Genomic DNA, 24,170 nt, shown 5'->3' on the forward strand with positions numbered 1-24,170 from the left:
TCTAGTGACCTTTGAAGGCCAATCTTAGTTAAGCTCATCAATACGACGTCGTCCACGTAGGATAAATGAGTTAGAGGTATGGAGCCTAATTTGGGTGGGTGGGATGGGATCTTGTTTACTGACTCCATGATTGACTGGTTTGGTTTACTTGTCGGACCCTAGTACAGTGCATTGAGTGTGCCCAGGGCTTGTGAACCAAATGCTGCTGGTGGGCTTGCAGCACTGGTTGTGGAAAATGCTGGAAAATGATACCACAATTTGATTATCATGCGCATATTCTCCTATGGTGAAGCCAAAAGAATGGGCAAGCTTGGCTAAAGGAGCCACATAGTTATTAAAAAGCATTGGGCTGAGAGATGACCCCTGAAGAATCCCTCACGGCAGGGTATATTATTCTGGATGGAATTCCCCAAAGGTAATTTATTGTGCGCGAAATTTCTAAAATGACACATGGAGGCTCAAAGCTGCCCCAATAATCCCAATGTCTGCCAGCTATTTATCAAAACCTCATTGCTCACCATATGGAAGGCCGCCTAAAGATCCAAAAGGATGTGTTCTGCAAAGCAGATCCGCTAGATCACTGTCCACTCCAGGAATGTACTGAGAAAGTAGGTGGATTTTGTGCAGGATTGCCCTTGCCTATGTAACGATTGCTTATGCAGTCTTGTGTTAGGGACTATAGGGATGCAAGACACCATCATGCCTCTTAGACACATCACATTTGTGACTAAACGGCTGAAAACGAGGCAGCATGTTTTGGAAGGCGTATAGTCTGGTTGGACTGAGGTAGGCTTTTCTCATGCAGGCTTCTAGGACGTCCCCAAGGAAGGGCTGTTTCTGAAGGGGTGAAGTTGGTATTTGGTCAGATCGATGGTGGAACCCAGACTGTATGAGGTTTGATTTGTGGTCTGGGCTAAACAGAGTTGCTGCATGGCACTCTTGATCAGCCAGTCCTCTTGGGATGAGCGGCCCCCATGGTCAGACATATGGGGAAGACTCTTGGTGCAGTCGTAACCCCAAAGGGTAGCACTTTGAATTCATAATGAAATTAAAAAAGCATTTGTATAGCGCATGGCTACCTGGAGGCATCCCAGCGCTAGTGGCAGCAGATGTATGGTGTTCACTTACAACAGAGCAGAGATACCTGCAATGTGCTGGTTGGATGGGCATGTGGAAGTAGGCATCCGTCAGATCCAGGACAGTCATGAAGTCACCTTTCTGCAAGAGTGGTATACGTACTGTAGAGTCACCATGTTGAGGTGCTCTGACAGAACATATTTGTTGATGGGCCTGAGATCGAGGATGGGCCTGAGGGAGTAGCCTTTCTTTGGAAAAGAAAATAGGGTGAGCATAAAATCTTTCAGCAGTTTTTGTGGTCCCATTGTCCAAGAGAGTCTGTAGCTGAAGGAGGCGCAGATGTTCTCCTGACAATCTGTGTTGGTGAGGAGTGACGTTTGGCGCTGTTTCTGTAAGTTCCAGTCAATACCCACCTGCCTGAAGTGATTTCTGACCAACAGGGCAGAAACCCCAATAATTTTCCCCAGACAGGTGTTTTCTGATCGTGGGAAGCCGAAGGGCATCACGGTTTTGAGGCGACTGTACGCTTACTTCTACCTTTGCCATTGTTGCCCTGGTATCCACCCCTGTAGTTACCCATTGAGGGGGAGTGGTTTGGTGGCCTTGTGAATGTGGAAGAGGTTTCTGGAGTGGGTGCCTATATGTGCCATCACACTGTGTGTGCCAAAAGGTGCTACCAGTGAATGGTGTTTAAAGGGCACCAATCACTTTTGCTGTATCCGTGTCTTTTATTTACTTTATCTAGCAGCGTATCGACCTGAAGGACAAAGAGATGCTGACCATCAAAATGCACATTTAATACGTTTTTCAGCACCTTCATTTTAAAACCATAAATCTTCAGCCTGGCATGGCGCCACAAGAGAATTCCGGAATTAATGTGAGCGGCTGAATCTGCGACCTCTAAAGGGTAGCAATAGAGAGAACCTTCCCCTCTTTCACGAACTGCTGACCATTTTTGGGGTGGTGTTCTGGGAGATATTCTACCAAATACATCATTTGGTCACAGTAGGGACGGGCATGAGAGTAAGCTGATAGAATCGGCTATTTGCCAATGAGTAGCAGACTGTGCTGCCATCCTCTTGCCCCTAGCATCTATATTCTTGCTCTCTCACTCAATGAGGGGGTGCATCACTGGTGCTCTGGGTGTTTGTACACTTTCTGGTGGTATGTACCACCAGGGAGTCAGGGGGCAACAGGTCATTAATGCATGGAATGTCACTATGGGTGGCTTTATACTTCCAATTTACCCTAGGTCTGATAACTCTCGCCCTGACATGCTCCTTAAAAATCTCATCAGGTCCCTCTTGGAATATTGTGTCAACTATGGCTGGAGGTCAGTGGCACACCAGAAGCCACATGGGCACGGGAGCTCGAGGATGATGCCTTTTGATGGTGAGTAAGGGAGCATCGGTACTTACTGCATTCTTAGCTGTTGCTGGGGCATGAGGAGGTTGTTTGGCCTCGATGTTTGCCTGAGTCAACGCTTTCCAATGAGAAGGCTGGTTCCATTTCAAAGCCCAGAGCATCCACCTCTTCAATATCTGCCTCCTCATGCTCTTCACAGATGTACGGAGTGCCTTCCACCTCTCACCTGTGTGCTATGGTGACCTCGGTAACGAGTGTGTCGGTTCCGTGGAGCCTTTTTGCTGTGGAATGCAAAACACGCCAAACAGGACAGACAAACAAGAAGAACATGTTGTACATGTCTGAGCCCAACACTAGATGACAGAAGATTGCACAGCATCTGAATCTACAGCACTACATGCCACGAACATAGCCTTACAAGGTAAGTAAAACTTTCCTTTCCATTTAAGTAAGGAAGCCATATTTATAGGTCTCCATGCTTAAGTGACTAATCTACAATCGAATCACGTTTCCTCTCTCAATATATTATGCATCCCCTGACTGTCTTAAAATGGGGCAAGTCACACCCATCCCCAAGAAGCCCAATGCAGACCGAACAGATCCCAATAACTTCCGGCCGATCACCAACATCATGTATTTAGCAAAACTGCTCGAGAAATGTGTTCACACACAGCTCTGCGACCACATCGAGAAATTTCAGCTCCTAGACCAACATCAATCAAGCTTTAGATCAGGTCATAGCACAGAAACTGCTCTAACTCACATTGTTGATGATGCCTTGAGAGCTCTTGAACAGGATACGCCCAGTCTTCTAATTCTTCAGGACTTGTCCTCTGCTTTTGACACTATCAAACATGATAACTTGATTAACCTTCTTCCATATAGGATGGGGCTATCTAGCCCTGTCCTCAATTGGTTCTCCTCTTTCCTGCATAACCGAACAAAAAGAATGAAACCTCGGTCTCTATTGGGGTGCCTCAAGGTTCTGCACTTTCGCCCACGCTCTTCAACCTATGCATGGATCCTCTAACTGCCATTCTGAACAACTCTAACATTCCTTACCACATATACGTGGGGGACACTCAACTGTATTTGAAGATCTCCTCTCCAGATGACATTAAAACTCCCAATGGAGCGCTTCAAAAAGCTCAACAATGGCTTGCTCTTTAGGTGTTACCCTGGACAAATTTCTAAACAAGCAAGGTCACATCAGTGCAACCATTAAGAGTGCCAACCATCAGCTCAACACTCTTAGGAAAATCAAACCTTTCCTACCTCCCAAGGACATCCAGTCAGCAGTTCAATCCTTAGTTATCTCATGAGTAGAATACGGATTGGTGACCCTAGCTGGGCTTCCTAAATCTAGGTTAGCTCTGTAAGAGCTACTCTGAACGCCTCTGCCAGACTAATCACAGGCGTAGAGAGCAAAAGAACGATGGATTTAACCCAGATATTTTGACTGGGGTAGAATGTTTGCATTGTCAGCATTCCGCCCATCATTTGTTTGCTGTAACACTTTTCGCCCTAAGTGGGAATGGTATGCCGAGACGTGGGTACCGCCTTCACTACACCACTGGATTCAAGCTAGCCTGGCTGATGAAGAGTGATGCCCTGAATCCGGTCCCAGGATGCTTGTTTCCGGCCCAGGGAGGACCTAGCTTGGCAGTTCGGGCTGGACTGTTCCCACAAGGAACAGGGTCAACACTGATTTCCTTATGGCTGGGTCAAAACTGGGGTGAAGTAGTGAGCAAAAGAATGATGGATTAAACTCAGATCCTTGTGACTGGGGGTGAATGTTTGCATTGCCCAGCATTCCGTCCATCAATTGTTTCTTTTGCATGTGATTTAGAGGTGGGGCAGAACTTCAGTTGGCTTAGCCAGTGCAAACCCTGGACCAGCAGCCCGTCCATCTCTATCTCCCAGCTCATACTGATGATTAGTCCATTCTATTTAGAGCGATGTAGCTGCGCCCAGATTCCCTTGCCTAGGACTGCAATGCCTGTCTCTCTTAAAGGGCTAGGTGGTCATCAACAGGACTGTCCACTGGGTTGTAAATGAATCTATGAGTCAACTCTAGGTGCAGAGGCGGAAGCAATTTCTGACTTGAGGTACAAGGAACGGTGTCTAAAATATGCGTAACTGTTACAAAATTAATTTAAGAAACTATATGTGAGAATTGCAGTTTATTTTCTATAATTTTCAGCCGACAAAAAATTCTACAGATTAGTGGGATAAACACCAACAGCAAATGCCACTATAAAATCTGCAGGTAACAGGATTGGATTTTGGTTGAAAAAATTAATTGATGGCTGATGCTTTCAAAATAGGCCAGTTCATTGAAGGATAAAATACTGGATCCTCATTGCACTGATTTGAATACGAGTGTAACATTTTTGCACTCAGTTATACATATATGTTTGCAGCCGATACTCAAGCTGCTTAGCTGTCTTTCTGCAATTGAAAACTTTGAACATGTTACACATAGACATATACAGCTCGTGAAGGACAAGTTTGCTATTGTTCTGTTTAGATGTATACAGATCCTTAGCATTGGAAACCCTGATCAAGATATGTGAAATACCCTGTTTTGGCGAGAGGATTCCTGTTCTCCATTTAGCTTCACTACTCATTGAAAACGTAATGAGATTGAGGGGCGTGGCTTGGACGGCAGTGTGGCAGCTTGCATGAGTCCGGAGCTCCGCATCTCCCTGAGAGAAACCACACAAAAAAACCCGGCCACACCATCCAAATGCTCATGAAAATCGCCTGACTGCACCCCAGAATGAACAGGGAAAAGAATGAATGAGAAACAGACGCTGCTCTTTGCGGCAGAGGAGAGATAAAGCCCTTAGAAATTCCTGGCATCCGATATCCCGAGTAATCAAATGGCGATTGTATCCTGAAGGGGGAGCCTCAGAGGAACACAGGTGACGCGGGGTGCAGCGGCGGAGAAGGAGAAGCACTCAAAACTGCCAAACGAGGTCAGTGCTCCTCCTAACAAAGCTATTCCCGCTACCCAACGCCAACTCAACATACTTCCAGTCGTCCCGGCAGAGGGCTCCCGCAACCCACAGGAGAAAGCAAAACCGATACTATCAGCTGGGGCCGCCACCTTAGGCTGGGCATTTAAACACCTGAAAGGAGAGGCATAGCCGCGGAGGGTGCACTGGCGAGGTAGCAGAGCGACCACCTGAATGCTCATGAAAATCACCTGATTGCACGGCGGAATGAACAGGGCGAAGAACGAACAAGAAACAGATGCTGCGCGGTGAGGCAGAAGAGTGATAAAACCCCTAGATCTTCCTGGCACCCGATACCCCACGTAATCAAGATGGCGATCGTATCCTGAAGCAGGGAGCCCCACAGGATCACAGGCGACGCGGGGGACAGCGGCGGAGAAGGAGAATCAGTCAAAACTGCCAAACGAGGTAAGTGCTCCTCCTAACGAAGCTATCCCCACTACCCAATGCCAACTCACCAGACTTACAATTGACCCGGCAGAGGGCTCCCGCAACCCCCAGGAGAAAGTGAAACCGATACTATCAGCTGGGGGCCGCCATCTTAGACTGGGTGAATAAACACGTGCACTGGAAGGCGTAGCCGCAGAGGATGCACTGGCGAGATAGCACAGCGACGCAGAAGGTCAGACACGGGGGATTATACTGCCAGTAGACTACCTGGCAACCCGACACAACACGGCCAGCAACCATCACCCGTGCCTAGGGAAGGGAAAACTCAGACAACAGGGAAGTCGCATCTGAGTCCTAACAAAGGAGGCCGCCATTTTAAGCAAGAGCAACCCTCACCCAAACCATCCTATGAGGTAGGGGCGAACAGTCTGACGACAGCATACACCCTGGGAAACTGGGCACTCCCCCCGAATATACCAGGCAGAGGTACCACACGACAGGAAAAGCAACGTAGTTGGTGGGCTCAGGAACACAAAGCCGTTTCTGAAACTGCAACAACTAGTGCACACCGGACACCGCTAGCTTGGGGTGAGCCGGACGCCCTTTCCCGATTCCCTAGACACTGCGGGTGTATATAGGGTGTATTGATGGCAGCAGCGTAGCTTACAATCACAATATACCAGCGATGACGTCAAGATTGGTCACTTCTGGGTCACTTCCGGGCACAAAGTCCACAGGCCACAACAAAGTGTATATCCCGAAGGGAGCACTAGAGTCTACAGAAACCGCATGAACTCTGTCTTAGGAATATTGGCCAGCCGGCGGAACAAAGCAGAGTCCTAGCGGCATCCCCAGTGCCTGAAAGCAGACCTACATGTGCAGTATCCACAACACACGCCTATAGTGTTACAACGCCTATAGTGTTACAACGGTGAAGGAAAAGTGGCACCTGCAAGGACAACAAGGACAAGCTTGGCCAGCCAAACCCCAGTTGGGGGAGCAGAACGGGTACAAACCACCATCAGTAAAAGTGGAACATATCGCAAACTCAAAATCTGGTCAAACCATACCAGCCCTCAAAGAGGAGAATATGGCAAAAGTACTGCTCAACCGCGCAAAAGGCAGACAAGAGATACCAAATTATACAAACAAAGAGAGGTCTCCCAAAGATGGCAGGGCAGCAACCAAAGAAGAACAAGGGAGACTGCCCCACGGACTCACCTATAAAACAAAGAGCAGATGTGTGCACCACTCTTGATATGATCCTGAAAAAACTAGCTGAGGTGCATGACCTAGCCAAATCAACCAAACAGACCACCGATGCAATCCAGCTTGAACTCGCAGCGGCCCGAGCAGACATCCACGCGGCGAATAACAGGATCACAGCGGTTGAACAGAGGGTCAACGACATCGAAGACGCAGACCAACTCACAAACAAAACCATAGCTGCTTTGTCTAAAACCACGGCAACACCGCAGACAGCGGGGATGGACGACCGCAACAGGAAGAGCCATATAAGAATCCTTGGTGTTCCAGAGGGGGAAGAAGACAAAGCCGGTTCATGCATGGCCCTCATCGAGGAACTGATTCCCAAAATCACGAATGTTAAACTTGACCAACCATTTGAGCTAGACAAAGCTTATAGGGCCGGGCCCACGCCCACGCCCGATCATATGCAAACCACTACACTCGCAACACACTGAAGCCATCTTTGGGATAGCATGGATGAACCAGAACATGCAATGGAGCGCCCACAAGATAATCTTAACCCAGGACTACTCCAAGAGTAACGTCGACATAAGAGAGGGATTCCTGGCCCAACGAGACAAACTAAGGAAAGAAAACATCCTGTTTTCCTTCGTGGGTGCCACCAAATTCAAGATAATCAACAAGGGGAGGTCACTAGTCTTCGAAGAACCCAATGAACTAAGCAGATACCTACAGGCTCCAACACAACAAGACATGGAAATAACACAACCGGGAACGAGTAAGAGAAGAGCATCGCCAGAACCAAGAAGAGATTGACCATTCAGGATACAGAGATTAAAGATCTCAGCCGGGATAATCAACCACATCTACCTCAGAACAACCACATACCTCAGAACTATTCAATTACAATGAATCTACCTCTAAACTGTGCGCTCATAATCGCTGATGATGCATATCCTTTTGCGGTGAATTAACTAACAAGGGGACAGCACGGGCTGACTAAGGGGAGAAGGAGCTATGTGTGGATAGACATTGCAATCTTTGACCCCCAATATTGGATACCATTATAGTCTAAGTATCACCCTTCATGGGGTAGAAGGGATGCCGAAGTACTATCTCAGGGAGGCGGAACAAGGAACTTGCCGTAGCGCGTTCAGCGGGCAAGGATCGGGAGTGGGGGGGGGCGGGGAGAGGGTGAGAAAGGGGAGGGATGCGAGGTTGGGAAGGGAGGGAAGGGAAGGTTAATGTCCGTCTGTCTTGTCCGTCTATCTCGTCCAGGTCGTCTACTCCGTCCTGTCTGTCTTACTTGTGTCTCTCGACTACTCTGACATATCTTACTACACACAAACCTTTCAACATCCGGCTCTCCACCTACCCGCACAAAGCCAGATATACGGTAACAAAGCCCTTTGGGACGAAACACCCAAGAATAGAGAGGAGGCCCAGAGGGAGTCCGTCATGGGCACAAGGTCCACTAGCAGAACTAAAGTCCAGGGCGCGCAACCCACACTGGGAAGCGGGGACCGCGACACACATCCAACCTAAGATATGACAAACAATAATAGCCCCTCCCTGTCAACCGACCTAAAGATAGTCTCCCTCAATGTTAAGGGCCTTAACCACCCCCTCAAGAGGAAGAAGATCCTAGATTACTTAGCCAAGACCAAAGGGGACGTTATACTACTACAGGAAACTAAACTATATAGACAAGACGCAACTAGAGTCAAGGCTAGATGGATAGGCCAGATGGCATGCTCGCCTGCGTTAGGAAAAAAAAGAGGAGTGATTACACTCATAAACGAGAAGTCTAGAATAACCATAGATGACCAACAACACAAGGAAGATGGTAGACTACTAGTAACAAATTTGAAAAGAGGGAGCGAAACAATCCAAGTAGTGAACGTCTATGCCCCAAACACAGATGACACTGCATACTGGGAGGATGTCTCTAGGAGACTGGAAGCGGGTTCCTAAAAGGACATGACAGTGTTGGCAGGCGACTTCAATCTAGCACTAGGCTACACCCTTGACAGACAGTCACAAGTGCAAACCCTGCCTCACACAGCATTGTTAAAAACATATGTAACAGATTTAACCTCAGGGACCCTTGGAGGTTAGAGCACCCGGATACCAGAGACTACACTTTTTACTCCAACCCACACAATTCCTACAGTAGAATAGACTACATATTAATATCAGGCTCCCACAGCCACCTAATAGCAGACACAAACATAGAAGCTAGATCTATTTTAGACCACTCATGCATCAGCCTACAGCTGTCTGGCCGACATTACGAACATATCACACACAGGTGGAACTTCAACAATGCTGTTCTTACATGCCAAAAAGATAGGACTAAAATAGAACAAGCCATTAACGATTACATAAAACATAACGACACACAAGACATGGATCCCAACACCGCGTGGGACGCACTAAAAGCGACCATTAGAGGGACACTAATCAACATCATGGCAAGACGCAACAAGACAGCTCGATTACATCTAGACTGATTAGAAATAGAGGGGGTGCACAGCAATGATACAACGAATGTTAAAGCACTAAAGGAGCTGACGAAAAAAAATACAAATATAATAGAATTCTGAGGGAAAGTGTGGGTCTGTGGATTAACAAATACAAACAGATCAACCTATGCAAGGCCAATAAGGCAGGGAAAGCCCTTTCGTCATACCTGAAATACAAACAGAGGCAACACACCATACTATCCATCACTGACACAAACAATAACGCGCACACTCAACACAAAGACATCCTACGCACATTCTATGAGTTCTACAAAGAACTCTACAAAAGAGACCACTCACTAGACAATGACGGAGACACTGAATACCTAACCCGACTAAATCTACCTTAGATAACAAACGAGGAAGCACTCGCACTAGGTAAGGAGATAAGTGCTTCCGAAATTGAGATGCCAATTAACTCACTTGAAGACAATAAGGCCCCGGGCCCGAACGGCTATACAGCCGCCTTCTATAAAAACTTCAGACCCCAACTACTCCCAACCATGAAAAAGGTCTTCAACTATTGTGAGGAGGCGGTCAGGGTGTCAACTACTATGACGGAAGCAAACATTATAGTTATCCCTAAAGAAGGCAAGGACATGCGACCTCCCCCCAGAACTACAGACCCATTTCCTTTATCAACTTAGACTGCAAAATCTACGCCAAAATCCTAGCCACCAGACTTAACGCGATACTTCCTAAGCTAATAGGCAACTCACAAGTAGGTTTCCTGCAGTCACGCATGTCACATGATAATACAAGACTTCTGCGCCACGTCCTCGAACACTCATCCACAGCCAACACACCTGCGTTAGCAATCATCCTAGACACAGAGAAAGCTTTTGACAGAGTGGCCTGGCACTTCCTAGAACAGTGCATGAGATCATACAACCTGGGAGACAACTACACGCGGAAAGTGTTGGCACTTTATGCAAATCCCAAGGCTCAGATAGCAATTAACGGGGGGTCTCTGAACAATTCACACTACAACGAGGGACAAGATAAGGCTGCCCCTTGTCCCCGCGCTATTCTTGCTGGCTCTTGAACCTCTGATCAGAGAGATTTTAGCCAATAGAGAGATGGTGGGGGTCAATATAAACAATGCCACAGCCAAACTACCTGCTTACGCGGACGACATACTCATAGTCACAGAGGACCCAAAAGCCACCATCCCTGCCATCATGGAATTAATAGCCAAATACTCGTCCCACTCAGGATATAAACTGAACAGAGACAAATCGGAATGTATGCCACTCAATATCTATACCACTAGAGAGGTGCTTGGCAACTCAGGTCTCGCATGGCAACCAGGGTTCATCAAATACCTAGGGATCCAATTCGGCAAAAACCTCAAATCCACACTTGACCAAAATGAGAAGCTAACCTTAGGAAAAATAAAAAAAACTCTTGGATTCCTGGTCCCCCAAGTTTGTTTCCTGGTGGGGGAGAGTAGACACAATTAAGATGATGATCACGCCGGTGATCAACTACCTGGCGGGAATGATCCCACTTACACTAACGGATGACTTCCACCGCAAGACTGACAAACTGCTAAACAAGTTCCTTTGGCAAGACAAAAAGCCGAGATTAAGCCTGAAGAAATGACGTCTACATAAGAAACTAGGAGGCCTAAACCTAGCAGATTTCAGAACTTTTCAGACTGCATTTATAGCGAGGCAAGGGATCTACTGGATCCTACCCAACCAGAGCAATGCAGTGGTCTGGCTCAGGATGGAGAAGGGCATACTTAACAATCTTGAACCTTTAACTCTACTCACCATAAACAAACAAGCACACAACATGAGCCTTATACTCAAAAATACCAGACTCGCCCTGCTCAAAGTGGATCAAAAACTAAAATACAGCATCAGAAACTCGAAATGGGAGTCGCTATGGGGAAACTCAAAGATAAAATATAGAGGGAAACCCCTAACCATAATCTCATGGAAAAGAGTAGGGATCTCACTCCCGGCCCAGCTGGAAGAAGGGGGATACCCCTCACCTTCAATACGCTACAGAAACTACATAAACTACCTGACATAGAACTCTACAACTTTCTTAAAATCAGAACCGCCCTGATCAAATCAGCTATAGCAAGCCACGAGCCCTCAATTTTCCAGTATATGGAGAATCTGAATAAAGTTGGTCATCAAGTCTCCCACATCTACAAACTTCTCCGCCCCAACAACTCCAAGCTCAATAACAAAATGACCAATTACTGGGTGGCAGAGCTAGGCTCAGCCCTGTCCGAGCAAGATAGACACACCCTTTGTTCAGCCCCTACGAAGAACATGGTATCCCCGGTGCTTGCCCAGACAAAATTCTGGCTGCTACACAAAACCTACTGGACCCCGGCTCACTTAGCGGCCATGGGTCTGAGGGATCACAACCGATGCTGGAACTGTGACATAGAAAAAGGGGACCTGTCACATCTCATCTTCCACTGCACTGTTTTTTCCTTCATATGCAAAGCCTTAGGGTGTACTCTTAAAGAAGAGTTCTCCACATTCACGACCGCATTCATAACATCTGATCTAGACTCGTAACATGACAGAAGCGTGCTCGACCTCTTACTAACGGAAGAACGGTGATGGATTAAACCCAGATCTTTTGACTGGGTGTGAGTGTTTGATTGGTTCAGATGCTCCGTCCATCACCACCCCCTTTTGTACCGACCTCTTACTAACAGCAGCAGTTAAAATAGTCCTCACCAATTGGAAGGACACCTCCAAAGCCACCTTCAAGGGTTGGCTCAACTGGGTAACATTCTTAAGGGGAGCCGACTTCACTACCCTACGCAGTACACCGGGGAGAAATCCTAATAGGGGATTGTGGACCTCCCTGGATAGGTTCTTAGACCCATACGATCCACTTTGAAGGTGCAAGTCAATATCAGTGGTATTTCCTGGTACCCCCCTATTACTCAGAGCTGGGCACCCCTATTTCCCCTTCTTCCTAGAATCCTCTCTTTCATACCCCCTCTTTAGCTACCGCAGAGTAGACTATGAGACAGGTGCCCCAGTAAACCCAGAGTCCAATGCAACCAGACCGACCCTTCGGACACCACTGGGTATATGTTTTATGTTATAAGTTTGAGTATAAGTTTAACAGGGAGCCCAAACGATGGTAAAGCATGCTACCAGCACCGAACCCTAATGGTATGTCACCCTGGATGGACAAAGCGAAATGTCTAAATATTAATTGTGATATATGTCTGTAAAAATCTAATAAAAATATTAATACAAAAAAAACGTAATGAGATTTAGCTGTTTCCGTATTCATATTGCTTTTCCTTGGTTCTGTGTCTATACATTGTGGGTGCCTTCCAATAATATTATATAAACAAAAGGAATCCTACTCACAGTGGACAAAGGGAATGTAGACCACCAATGTGGGGACATTCAGTGTTTTGTAAAATACCCCTCACACACCAACAGGCCCCTTGGTGCCATGCTTCATCATTGGGGCCTTCGCACCCCTCTAACAGGATGCGGCGTGCTACGACCTACGACTACGCGGGAGCACTGGTAGTAGAGACTATCTGTGGTGCGTGCGGTGGAAGTGGTTGGGTATTGTGAAAATGTGAGTGGTGGGATATAGTGAAGATTAAAAAGTACCTGGCTCGTAGGTGTAAGAGAAAAAACTTTATTCACAACCTCGGGCTGGTACTAGTAAAAGAAGTGCAGGTTGAGGTAGTTAACTGTCGTAACTATGGACAGTACCTCTGGTGTGCGTCGACATGTTTCGGAGCTGGTGCTCCTTCTTCAGGACGGGGGCACAACTTCCCCACCTTACTCACGTTTTTCTAATTGGTGTATAATTTACCAAAAAAGTGAAAGACTATTTACAGTGATATAAATGGAAACTAAGGCTATAATGTGCCTACAGCGGTGAAGGAACATGCAGCTGCATGACCTAGAAGGATAAAAACAAAAACCAAAAGAGAATAAATTTGGTTGTCCAGATTGGGCTAGCTCAAACAGGTGCAGTCACCTGGAGCACCAAAGATGCATTGAACCTGTAAAAGAAAGACACACAGAACATACAACATAGACAACACATATTAAGTTAAGGGGGCACTTGGTCATACCTATTGTATAAAGTTTTCTTGCTTCATGAGCATCAAAAGAACGCTGGGGGTGGTGTTGCTAAATTTGCAACAGGCTCAGGATGGGATTACCTCCGTGCTACCCCCTACGCTGCTCCGCTGGTGTTACCAGCGGAGCAGCGTAGGGGGTAGCACGGAGGTAATCGCATCCTGGTATTACCAGCGGAGCAGCGTAGGGGGTAGTACGGACGAAGAACCCATCATGTCCTGAGAGGAAATTCTTTTTTGTGGCGTAATACCTGAATCTGACCATCACGTTACTCATTCACAACACCCATGGAATTTAGCCAATATTCCTGTTCCCCTTTGCAATGGTTCACTCATGCTGAGAATATTCAAAAATATCTCTATTAATAACAGCAGCATAAATGAAGTTTATTTTGAACTGTAATCGGGTTTATGTTAACCAAATCCCATGTGATATTGCTCCAAGCATTACAAGAGAATACATGCACAAATGATCTTATAAACAATGAGAAATGCTAAATATTTTTTGCCCTTTTGCAAATTTGATTTTCAATTCCTTTTTTTATTATTAGGCAGAAGAGATAACTTTAACAATTGGTCAAGCCTTTGACCTAGCCTACAGAAAATTTTTGGAGTCTGGTGGAAAAGATGTTGAAACAAGGAAACAGATAGCAGGCCTCCAGAAAAGGGTAAGCTTTTCCAAATTGATGTGTAATTGATTGATTTAGCTGCATTGCCTTAACTGTGGTATCTAAGGAATAGTGGTGCTGTAGTGTACTTTTAAGGAATACATCATCTAAACCCAAGGAATTGTGAACGTGGAATCCTCACCAGATACTTGTGTGTGTGTGTGCGTGTATCGAAAAACAAAGTATTATATATTTGTTTTGGGACATATAAGAAAAGTTCTAAGTCTATGAACACAAAATCCTCCCACGTAATAAAATCTTGATATATGTATCGAATGGAATTTACCATTTTCCTGTAACACAGAAACTAAATATATGCTTACCGCATGTTTGGAAGCCACTTCCTGCAATGAATGTCTATACAATACAAGAGAATAATAGCATCTTGACTGTGTGAAATTTAGTTCAAATGTACAGAAAATATTTAAAATTCCCAATTTCATATGGAATTTTTAAAAGTATATCTGAAGAACAAAATGTATAAAATATTGCCTGCAAAACCTGTGTGCTTTGTCAAGTGAAAACCCTGTGATTTCATTTAGAGTATGCGGACATCCCCCACCCCCATTAATCTCTAGGATGAATAAGGCTTTTGGCCTTATTTAGAGTTTGACAGGCAGGGTACACTGTTTAAAATGTGGCAGATATCCAGTCTGGAGTATTACATGTCTGTTATAATCAATCTCACTTATTAGTGACAACAATTTTAGAAATGGAGTTCCTGACAGCCAAACTCTCAAAAAAGCCCTCTATCTTCACAGCGTAGGCTTAATTTGCCATCCGTCAGTTGAGTGTCTTAATATTCTTTTAAGTTAAGGCTGTTTCTACCAGATCTTTCAAACATATTGCCAATGCCAAGCGATGATCCCTGACTTTAACCTGACGCAAAGTTTGCAGAAGGTTTTATGGATTCCTTGTATAACGCAATATTGTAGAACAGTTCACTGAATGCACTCTAGGAAACACAAGCCCTTGTTTATGTTTAAGAACTATGGGCCATATATATCAAAAAGTCATTTTGCGATTCTCAAAATAGCGATTTTTTGAGAATCGCTATTTGAGAATCACAAAATGCTATGCATGTAGGATTTGCAATACATTTTGCGAATCCTACATATTCCTTAATTGTGAATCTCAAATTGCGATTCACAATTAAGAAATACCTCCCTATTCATTCCTATGGGCCCATAGGAATGAATGAGAAAACATTCTCAATTTGCGATTAGCAATTAGCAAATCGCAAATTGAGAATCCAATTTCAAGGGTGCAAGGGTGTCAAAAGGACACCCTGTTGCACCCCTGAAATACGCATGGGTGCACATGTGGCAAACATACATGCCCTGTGCTTCACATTGCACTTTGAAAAATGCAAAAAAGTGGATTTTTCACAGAAATCGCAAATCACCACCAACTTGAAGTTGGTGGTAATTTGCAATTTCTCAAGGCCAAATTACACTTTTTTGGTGCTTCTTACATTGCATTTAAGGAATCGCAAAATTTGCGATTCCTTAAATGCAATTGCAAAATAAGGAATTGCAATTTGCGATTCCTTATTTTGTACGCAGATGTGCCTCATACATACCACAAAGCAAAATTGCGATCGCAAATGCCGAAATTCGCAATTTTGCTTGATACACATGGCCCTTTATACTTTGGCAAAGGTCCCTGAAACAATGAAGACTGCAGGACAGGACTGAATTCATCTAGCAGATCTCCACGACGTTTGTAGCCCTTTTGCCAAAAGTTAGTGACCTATCTGTCTGTTGGGAGACAAGTGTCTGAAATCCATTAGAACTAATTCTTGAGAACAGTGTTATTAAACACTGGGCAGGAGGAGTCACACACCAAAATTAAAATGCCAATGGAGGAGCATTCCAAGAAGCCTTAAATCATTCTTCTTAAGTGCTGTGCCTGAAATATAGATGGATTTAAAAACAAGCTTTTGCAATGCAATAGGTCTCGCAATTACTCCATTTTAAGCTATTAGCATTGTAAATTACACTGCTTTTCATTTAAAATAATAGGCATTGTCATTTACAACACCAATAGCTTAAACTTGCATAAATTTGAGACCTATTGCATTGCAAACGCTTGTTTCCTGATTTACAACGGCTGTGTTCCACAACATTGGCTGGCATGAAGTTCTTGATGTGCCTTTGAGTTTTAATACATGTTTAGGTCAAGCCTAGAGTCCGCGTGCATGCGCTGCTCTGCGAGGTATTCTGTATTCGGAATGAGGAGCTTGGCCACACCCACCAATTTGAATTGGTTCTTACCTGTGCCTTTCTAACTCCTCTTTTGTATGGTGAATTTTGCCATTTGTCCCTACTTTGATTGTGTTTGTCATGCCCATAGCGACTGGCCCTCCTACATGGATCATTTCGCTTCAGGCATTTCATACTTGCGTCACACACTCTTGCACCATGCGTTTTGGGAGGGCTTGTGTTTGGAGTCGCTGCGTGCCTGTTTGGGCAGAAAGTTCCCAAAAAGACCGGTGCCGATCCTCTCCCCTATGACACTCATCGCAATCCACCAACACACCATCCCTCCCCGACGGCCCTCCTCGTTGGCACTTTTCTTTGATCCCCAAAATGGCAATCTTTCTCGTGGTTCCTCTGCGAAGTCTCCACGCTCGTGTTCCATCCAAAAACGCATGTTTAATTTACATTAAGCAGTGTTGCTTGTTTTATCGTGGTACGATAACAGACCGAGATAGACTTGTGGAGATTCTTGTTTTAAAGCATGTGGTACTGAGAAGGGCGGAAAAGTACCTGAGACGGCTTCGACAAAATGAAAATCAAAAAAACATATACACATTGACTACATCACGCTGACTTAAGTGCTCTGGAACTTCTCAGGAAATTGTCTTCCATTGAAGAGCACTCCCTCCTATGGTAATGCAACCTGTGAAATGTGCCTGTCTCGCGTTTCCTGGTATCGAGCTCGCCTTCTCCGTGTGCCATTTAAATGACATACCGGGGCAGTCGTTGAGCCAGCATGGAGCTTCATGACCTGCGCGGTTCACATTCACACCTCTTATGTGCTAGTGAGGTGACATCTCCCTCGACTGGCAACAGGGCGGACCGCCTAGAAATGGCCTGTACTTTCCGTTCACCCATGGCCCAGCTGGTGGAGGGCATGGTTCATGCTCCGTTTGACTACTGTCAAAGATGCAATCTCTTAGCTTTAGTTTGTTGTATTGATGCCCTCTTCTGACCTTTTCACCCTCTACTCTGACTGGAACAACCCATGAAAATGTACGAACAAGGGATTTTCGGTATTTCTGTACAAGCAGACGCTTCATCAGAACAGCTCAGAAAGTTCAAAAAAATATGCACCGTTAAAAATATTTATTTTCTGCAAAAAACCCTTCATTTACTAATTTATTAATTTATTATTTTTGTACTCTTTCTACAGCGTGAACTTGGCCCAAGGACTTTACATAAGCACCAGATAACATTACATGAGATCGGATTCATTTTTTTTAGGCACAGAGTGTCATATAGCTCCTGTATATCCTTATATCGTGTTAAGTTAGCATAGGTACATTTGAGGTTTAAACGCCATTTTTCTTTCTTGCAACTTCTGCACACGACACTTAATTGTTGACTTAGCTTTCAACCTAGTAGTTTGCCGTGGTGTATGTGAGAATAATATGTTATTGCTCTGATATTAGCTTTGCTTAATAAACTATGTCTGCACGAAGAGTGCTGAAGTTTCAGGAACAACACGATATGGAATTGTTATGAGGTCTGATCTCCACGCCTTCATAGTCATAACACAAGTGCAGCCTTTGCCAACTCTGGCTTCAGGCGGGATTGATATTGCTTTGCACGAGGCACATAGAACACACTTGATGCGGTGCACATGCAGAGAGAGCTGGTGTATGCTGATGTGATTCCTTCATGCTAGGACACTAAGGTATGGGCCCGCCCTAAACCAACCCAAAGAGACCTTCTTAGCTAATAATATAATATATGTGTTAGGGAGGGTGAGATATAAGTGTTGTTAACTCTTATTCATTACAGTATGTTAACATGCTGTCACCATTCGCTTTTTATGTCTTAGTAACTATGATGGTAATTTTGCTACTGATAATAAGTATACTTGTATTATCTAAGATACTGCGCCTGAGAAGACGGCATTAGTAAATAAATATTTCAAATGCACATGTGTCTTCTTTACTCCATGTTCTGGTTTGTAATGATAATATAACGAAAGAGTGTTCAGGAGTTCCACGTACCCTGAGGTACTGTAAGTTCATGTTCTGGTTTGTCTAAGCATTGGGAGTTTGATATGTCCAATGAGACACTGTAGCTAGCTCGGTAAGGGGTGAGTTGTGTACTAAGGTGAGTTTTGGGTCACCCTAATTCGCCGAGGTTCCACTCCTCTGTGCACAGTTCTGTGTGAGAACAGAAACCCTGCGACATGGCGCCCAACGGTTTCGGTGGTCTTATATCATGACACTCGAGTAGTATATCGTTCGAACCTTAACCCCTTCACCTCCGTTTCCGGAAAGCGGGGTGTCGGTGAAACCTACCTATTTTTTGAAATAGGTCTTCTTCAAGCTTGATTCTTTCTTAAACGGTTTCTTTGAATTACTACCCAGTTGTGCTACAAAGTATTCTGTGTATTTTCTTGTTTCCAGTGTTGTCATGGCGGCGGTAGCCATTGCGCAGCATAGTCGCGTGGCGGTGCGCAACCACCTTCAGACTTACCAAGTCCCGGTGGATGGGATGGCTGTGATTTTCGTGGTATGTGCAGATCCGGCGTTCCCTTACGAGTTGTTTTACTCTTGGGTTACGTTTCCGGCTGTGGATGCAACTTCTGGGTTGTTCCACTCCTACACCGCCTCGGCTGTCCCGGCTGAATATACACCGTACAGGGCACTGGAAATACCTATAGATCATTGGCAGCATCGAGTTTGGTTTGATGGCGCCCTCCCCCACTCTTTGTCCGCTGCGAGGTTAGGTCCACTCTCGATTCCAGGTACTAACTGGCCTGCGTTGGGTGGTTTTACCCCGCACCCGAATCACGGCACATGTACCCTTCAGGAAATTCGCAGGCTACATGTTGTATCTATTTCCGTGATTCGAGCACTAGTGCAATACATCGGTCGCCATCTTCCTGGTGGTCCCCAGGGGGGTGCGGCCGTTCCCATGGATCGAGGCGGTATGCGTCTCAATCCGGTGATGGTAAGTTCGGTTTTTGGTGCGCGTCCAGTTGACAACGATGACTTCCCGTTCTGGCTAGCAGAGAAGTTTGATCAACTGGAGGCGGTTTCGACTCCTGCTGATAAACATAGAATGTTGACGATCACTTTACCGAAGGATTTAACTCCGGAACTTGTTGACTGTGAAAGCTGGGGAAAAACTTTTGCGGCTGTTTTACGAGGTGCTTCGGTACCCCCTCTATGACTGCCCTGCCTGACATCATTAGACGTGTTCAGAATGACCACGGTCCAGAGGCAGCGGTTGAATTGGGTATGCGCCTGTGTGGTTCTTTCGAGATTGTAAGTGATCTCATACTCTCCAATGTTAAAGGAGATGCAGTGAACTTTCAGGTGTCGAATGCTTTGGCTGCTCTGCCCGATGCCGACAAACCCCGTCAGTTAGCAAAGATTGTTGTGGCCGCTTATAAAACAATTGGCCGCACAAGTAGAGGTCTGAAATATTTTTCAGTAAAGGAGAAAAAACAACCTCAGGGACAATCTGCAGTGACAGATGCCCAGCCCAAGTCCAAAAAACAAAATTGGCCAAAAAAAACAGACACAGGGGAAGCAGACTAAGCAGACTCAGGATTCTTTTCCTGCAATACAGTCTCCTGCGCCGACCGAAAAAGTTTATGATTTGCGCGATCGCGCGATGATTAAATCACCTGATCGATTTCAGGGTTCTGATCAATGCTCTCCTCGTTCCTTTCAGGACACATCGGCCCAGAAGACCGGTGGAGGAGGAGGGGGTGGACGTGGACGAGGTGGCCAACAAGGACGTGGCCAGTCCCGCCAGACGGACGTCGCAGTGAAGCAGGAGGATTCTACGCCTAAGCGACCGCAGTTTGCGAAAAAGAAAGTCGCAGCCTTAACAGCGCATAGATATGCCACAGATAGTGAGAACGCGGCTTCGGAATCTGACGTGGGCTCTGACCTTGCTGGACAGCGCGGCGGAGATTACCATAGTCAGAGAGGCGCTCCGTCCACTACTGAGGGTGACAGCGACTGAGTTATTCGTTGTCATAGAAACAGCGGATACGAGACTGGCTCCCCCTGAAAGACTTTTTGAAATTGTCCTGTTAATTGAAGGTGACATAGAGCGTACTGTTAAAGGGGTATTTTGGGAGAACCTTTCGTCTACGTACGATATTTTACTTTCCGAGGCTGACTGGCCCCCACCTTTTGTGCTCGCGGCGCCGCGAGGGGAGGAGGTAATCCTTCCCAGTTTCGCGCACACTGTCTCAACTGAGCATGCGCAGCATTTTGCAGAAGAGTGGGCTCGGGCTCTTGCGCCGGCTCTGTACCGCAACCAATGTGGTTGGGATAAATTGTCGCCTTGCCACGAAATTCCTTTGCGGTCTGAGCCGCAGCCTCAGCCTCAATATCCCATACGGCGCGAAGCTAAAGCAGCCGTCGCAGAAATCCTTGAACAATTAGAATATCAGGGAGTTATTGAAACGTGTGTGTCACCGATGAATAATCCCCTTTTTACTGTGACCAAACCTGACGGATCATATCGTTTGGTATTGGATTACCGGCATTTGAACTCGCATTGCCGTAACTGTGCAGTACAGAACACTCATGGCTCTGCCCTAGTGGATAGTCTAGTGCGTAAGCGTTTCAAGACAACGCTTGACATATCCAATGGTTTTTATGCCCACAGACTGGATAGCTTTAGCTCCCAATGGACAAGTTTTACGTCCCTGGTGTGCAAAAACGCTTCCGGCGACTCCCAATGGGCTACAAAAATAGTCCTGGAGTCTTCTCCTCAAGAATAGTCACTCTATTGGAGAGTATCGACCCAGATGCATGTTCTTATGTGGATGACATTTATCTCACAGACGACGAACTTTGGATGCATCTGTGTCGTGTGAATTCCATCATTTGTGTCTTTGCAGATATGGGTTACAAATTAAATTTTGCAAAATCGCACATTGCTGAACACACAGTGTTGTTCCTCGGCTATGAGCTGAACAATGAAGGTCGAGGTTTAGCTCCTCACTTCTTGGAGAAATGCGCACAGTTGCGCACTCCTACAACACTGAAAAAACTACAGTCTTTGCTGGGCTTCTTGAATTTCGGCAGAACTTACATTCCGGAATATGCCCAGCGTATCAAGCCTTTGTATGCTTTGATACAACCAACTTTCTCAAAATCATGCTGGCTGCCTGAGCATTCAGTCATTTTGCAATCTTTGCAGGCTGATCTGCTCGCTTCTAAATATTTACTGACTCGTGATAACCATACCAACCTGGTAATAAGAATAATTCCTGGGACGGTGGGTTTCACGTACCTCACTTTTAATGAAGGAGACACAGTACCTATTGCTTACAAGTCACACTTGTATACTTCGGCTGAATTGCGGTTTCCCACTGTGGAAAAGGTTTTAACTGCGGTACAGATGGCGATTCTTAAAGAATGAGCTCTGTCGCAGGGGAAACGCATGTTAGTGGTAACACCCTGTCCTCATTTGGAGGCAGTCACAAAAGCCAGTGTACCAAATTCAAAAGCTTTGCACCCTCGGTGGATTCAGTGGGCTGCGTCATTGACATCCACGGATGTCACGTTTATTTTTGACGCCTCCTTACGGTCGCAAGAGTACTTGCAGTACGAATTCGTTCATCCTGCTCCTCTGGCTATGCGACCTTTGGAGGACTTCCATTGCATCATTTACACTGATGGGTCGGCGCAGGTTGCGCATGGCTCTAAACATGCCTACGTTTCCGCATGCGCCATTGTGGTCGGTGCTATGTTGAATGATGAGTTCATTTCCAGGGAAGTGCACACGTTGCCCCTGGGTGACTGCACCGCACAATTGGCAGAGCTTCGTGCACTCTTACTAGCGTTAGAGTACGCGGATCCAAGTGTTACTACTCTGATTGTAAGTGATTCTTACTACTGTGTCCAGTCTTACAATGAAAACTTGTTCTTTTGGATTCAAAATGATTTTCATGATTCCAAGGGTAGCACAATACAACACAAAATGATCTGGGTTCGAGTGGCAGAGCTTAAGGCTATGTTGCCTCTCGATTCATACTCTCGGTCATCAGCGCGTAGGAGTTCACGCTGTTGGCAACTCGCTTGCTGATGAAGCAGCGAAATCAGCAGTATCTACATACTTAGTTGCGGCGGTTACTAGGTCAAAAACCAAGATTGATAGCGACATCTTGGCAGCGATTGCTGCCTCTGAGAAGGGAAGTAAACATCCTGCGGGATTCCCTTCGAAGTACAAATACCACTTAAGTCCCGAAAAGGTTCCTTTTGTGACAATTCCTGATGTTGGGGAACGGCTGATTCCCAACTCGGATCGCAGAGCAGACTTGATTACAGCGGCACATGAAGGTGTGGCGTCTGCGCATGCGGGCGTCTCGGCCACTGTAACTCAATTACAACAACGTTTCTGGTGGCGGGGACTGTACAAACAGACGCGTGATTATGTCCTTCTTTGTGACATATGCCAGCAGATTAAACCTTCGACTGCTACGCGTCCGCCACAGACTCAGTTGTACATTTCTAATAAACCGCTAGGTTGTGTTTATTTAGATCACCGCGGTCCTTTTTCATCTGATACTGCGTATAAGTACATCTTAGTAGCAGTTGACTCATGCACACGCTTTGTGTGGGTTTGGCCACATCGCAGCGCTGATTCACGGACTGTCATTAGAGATTTGCGTGTCTTTATAGGGATTTTTGCCTGTGGTACCTTCCATTCGGATCAGGGTCCGGCTTTCGCCTCTAAGGCGTATAAGGATGCCATGACTTCGATGGGGGTCCAAGTCAAGTTTTCGTCTCCCTACAGACCTGAGGGTAACAGTGTAGTTGAGCGAATGAACCGTGATTTAAAGCAATCTTTGACAGCCCGAGTTATAGGCACTGGCAGAAACTGGCTGGCTCACCTCTATGGCGTGCAGCGTGCTCTTAATAATCTCCCTAGAAGGTCTCTGGGTGGGCGGACCCCATACGAAATGCTCTTTGGCATCAAGATGTACGTCCCTGACCTTGACGGTCTAGACTATGTGGTTCGCGCCACTTCCTTTGACGCAGATGAACATTGCAATGTTTTACAGATTCTACAAAAGACCAGAGACGGTCTTGCAACGGAACATTTGCCCTCCACGTCGGATGATGCGTTGCAGATCCCGGTAGTTGGCTGGCTACCCCGAGTTGGAGAACTGGTTCGGGAGAAGATCGAAAACAAGAAAGAATTTGGTCCTTCCTATCGAGCTCCGGTTCCCGTCGTTGGGGTGAAGGGCACAAGAACAGTCATTTTACCACCACTTCCTGGTCGTAAGGAAAACAGGTTTATTTCAATTGACAATGTCAAGATACACAGAGTGGCCGATTCTTCTTAGCATGACACCGTCTGTTTCCTGTCCTTCCATTGTGAGAAATTCAGTTATGACCACTGCTTCTAATAATGAACCTGAAGTGGCCATCGATTTACCTGCTCTTTCCAGTCCTTTATTAAATAATTTACCCGGAACTAACGTTGATGAGACAGACTATGCCTACCCCACTGATTTGTCCATACCTGACCTGCAAGCACGTTTAGCCACGGAATCCAGATTTTCTTTTGACTCTGTTTCTCTTGCCTCAAGGAAACCCTCT

At 45.8% G+C, this 24,170-nt stretch overlaps 1 protein-coding gene across 5 annotated transcripts in view; it reads left to right on the plus strand.

Annotated features, from left to right (window-relative positions):
- Positions 1–24,170, plus strand: part of GULP1 (GULP PTB domain containing engulfment adaptor 1) — a 1,926,496-nt gene that overhangs the window by 1,604,038 nt on the left and 298,288 nt on the right. For all 5 annotated transcript variants that reach the window (XM_078683687.1, XM_078683689.1, XM_078683690.1 and 2 more), the window contains one exon: positions 14,234–14,350. In XM_078683687.1, coding sequence (XP_078539813.1) covers positions 14,234–14,350 — 117 coding nt within the window. The remainder of the gene's footprint in view (positions 1–14,233; positions 14,351–24,170) is intronic.

This window comes from Lissotriton helveticus, chromosome 3_1 (genome assembly GCF_964261635.1).
Source record: "Lissotriton helveticus chromosome 3_1, aLisHel1.1, whole genome shotgun sequence".
NCBI classification, from domain to species: domain Eukaryota; kingdom Metazoa; phylum Chordata; class Amphibia; order Caudata; family Salamandridae; genus Lissotriton; species Lissotriton helveticus.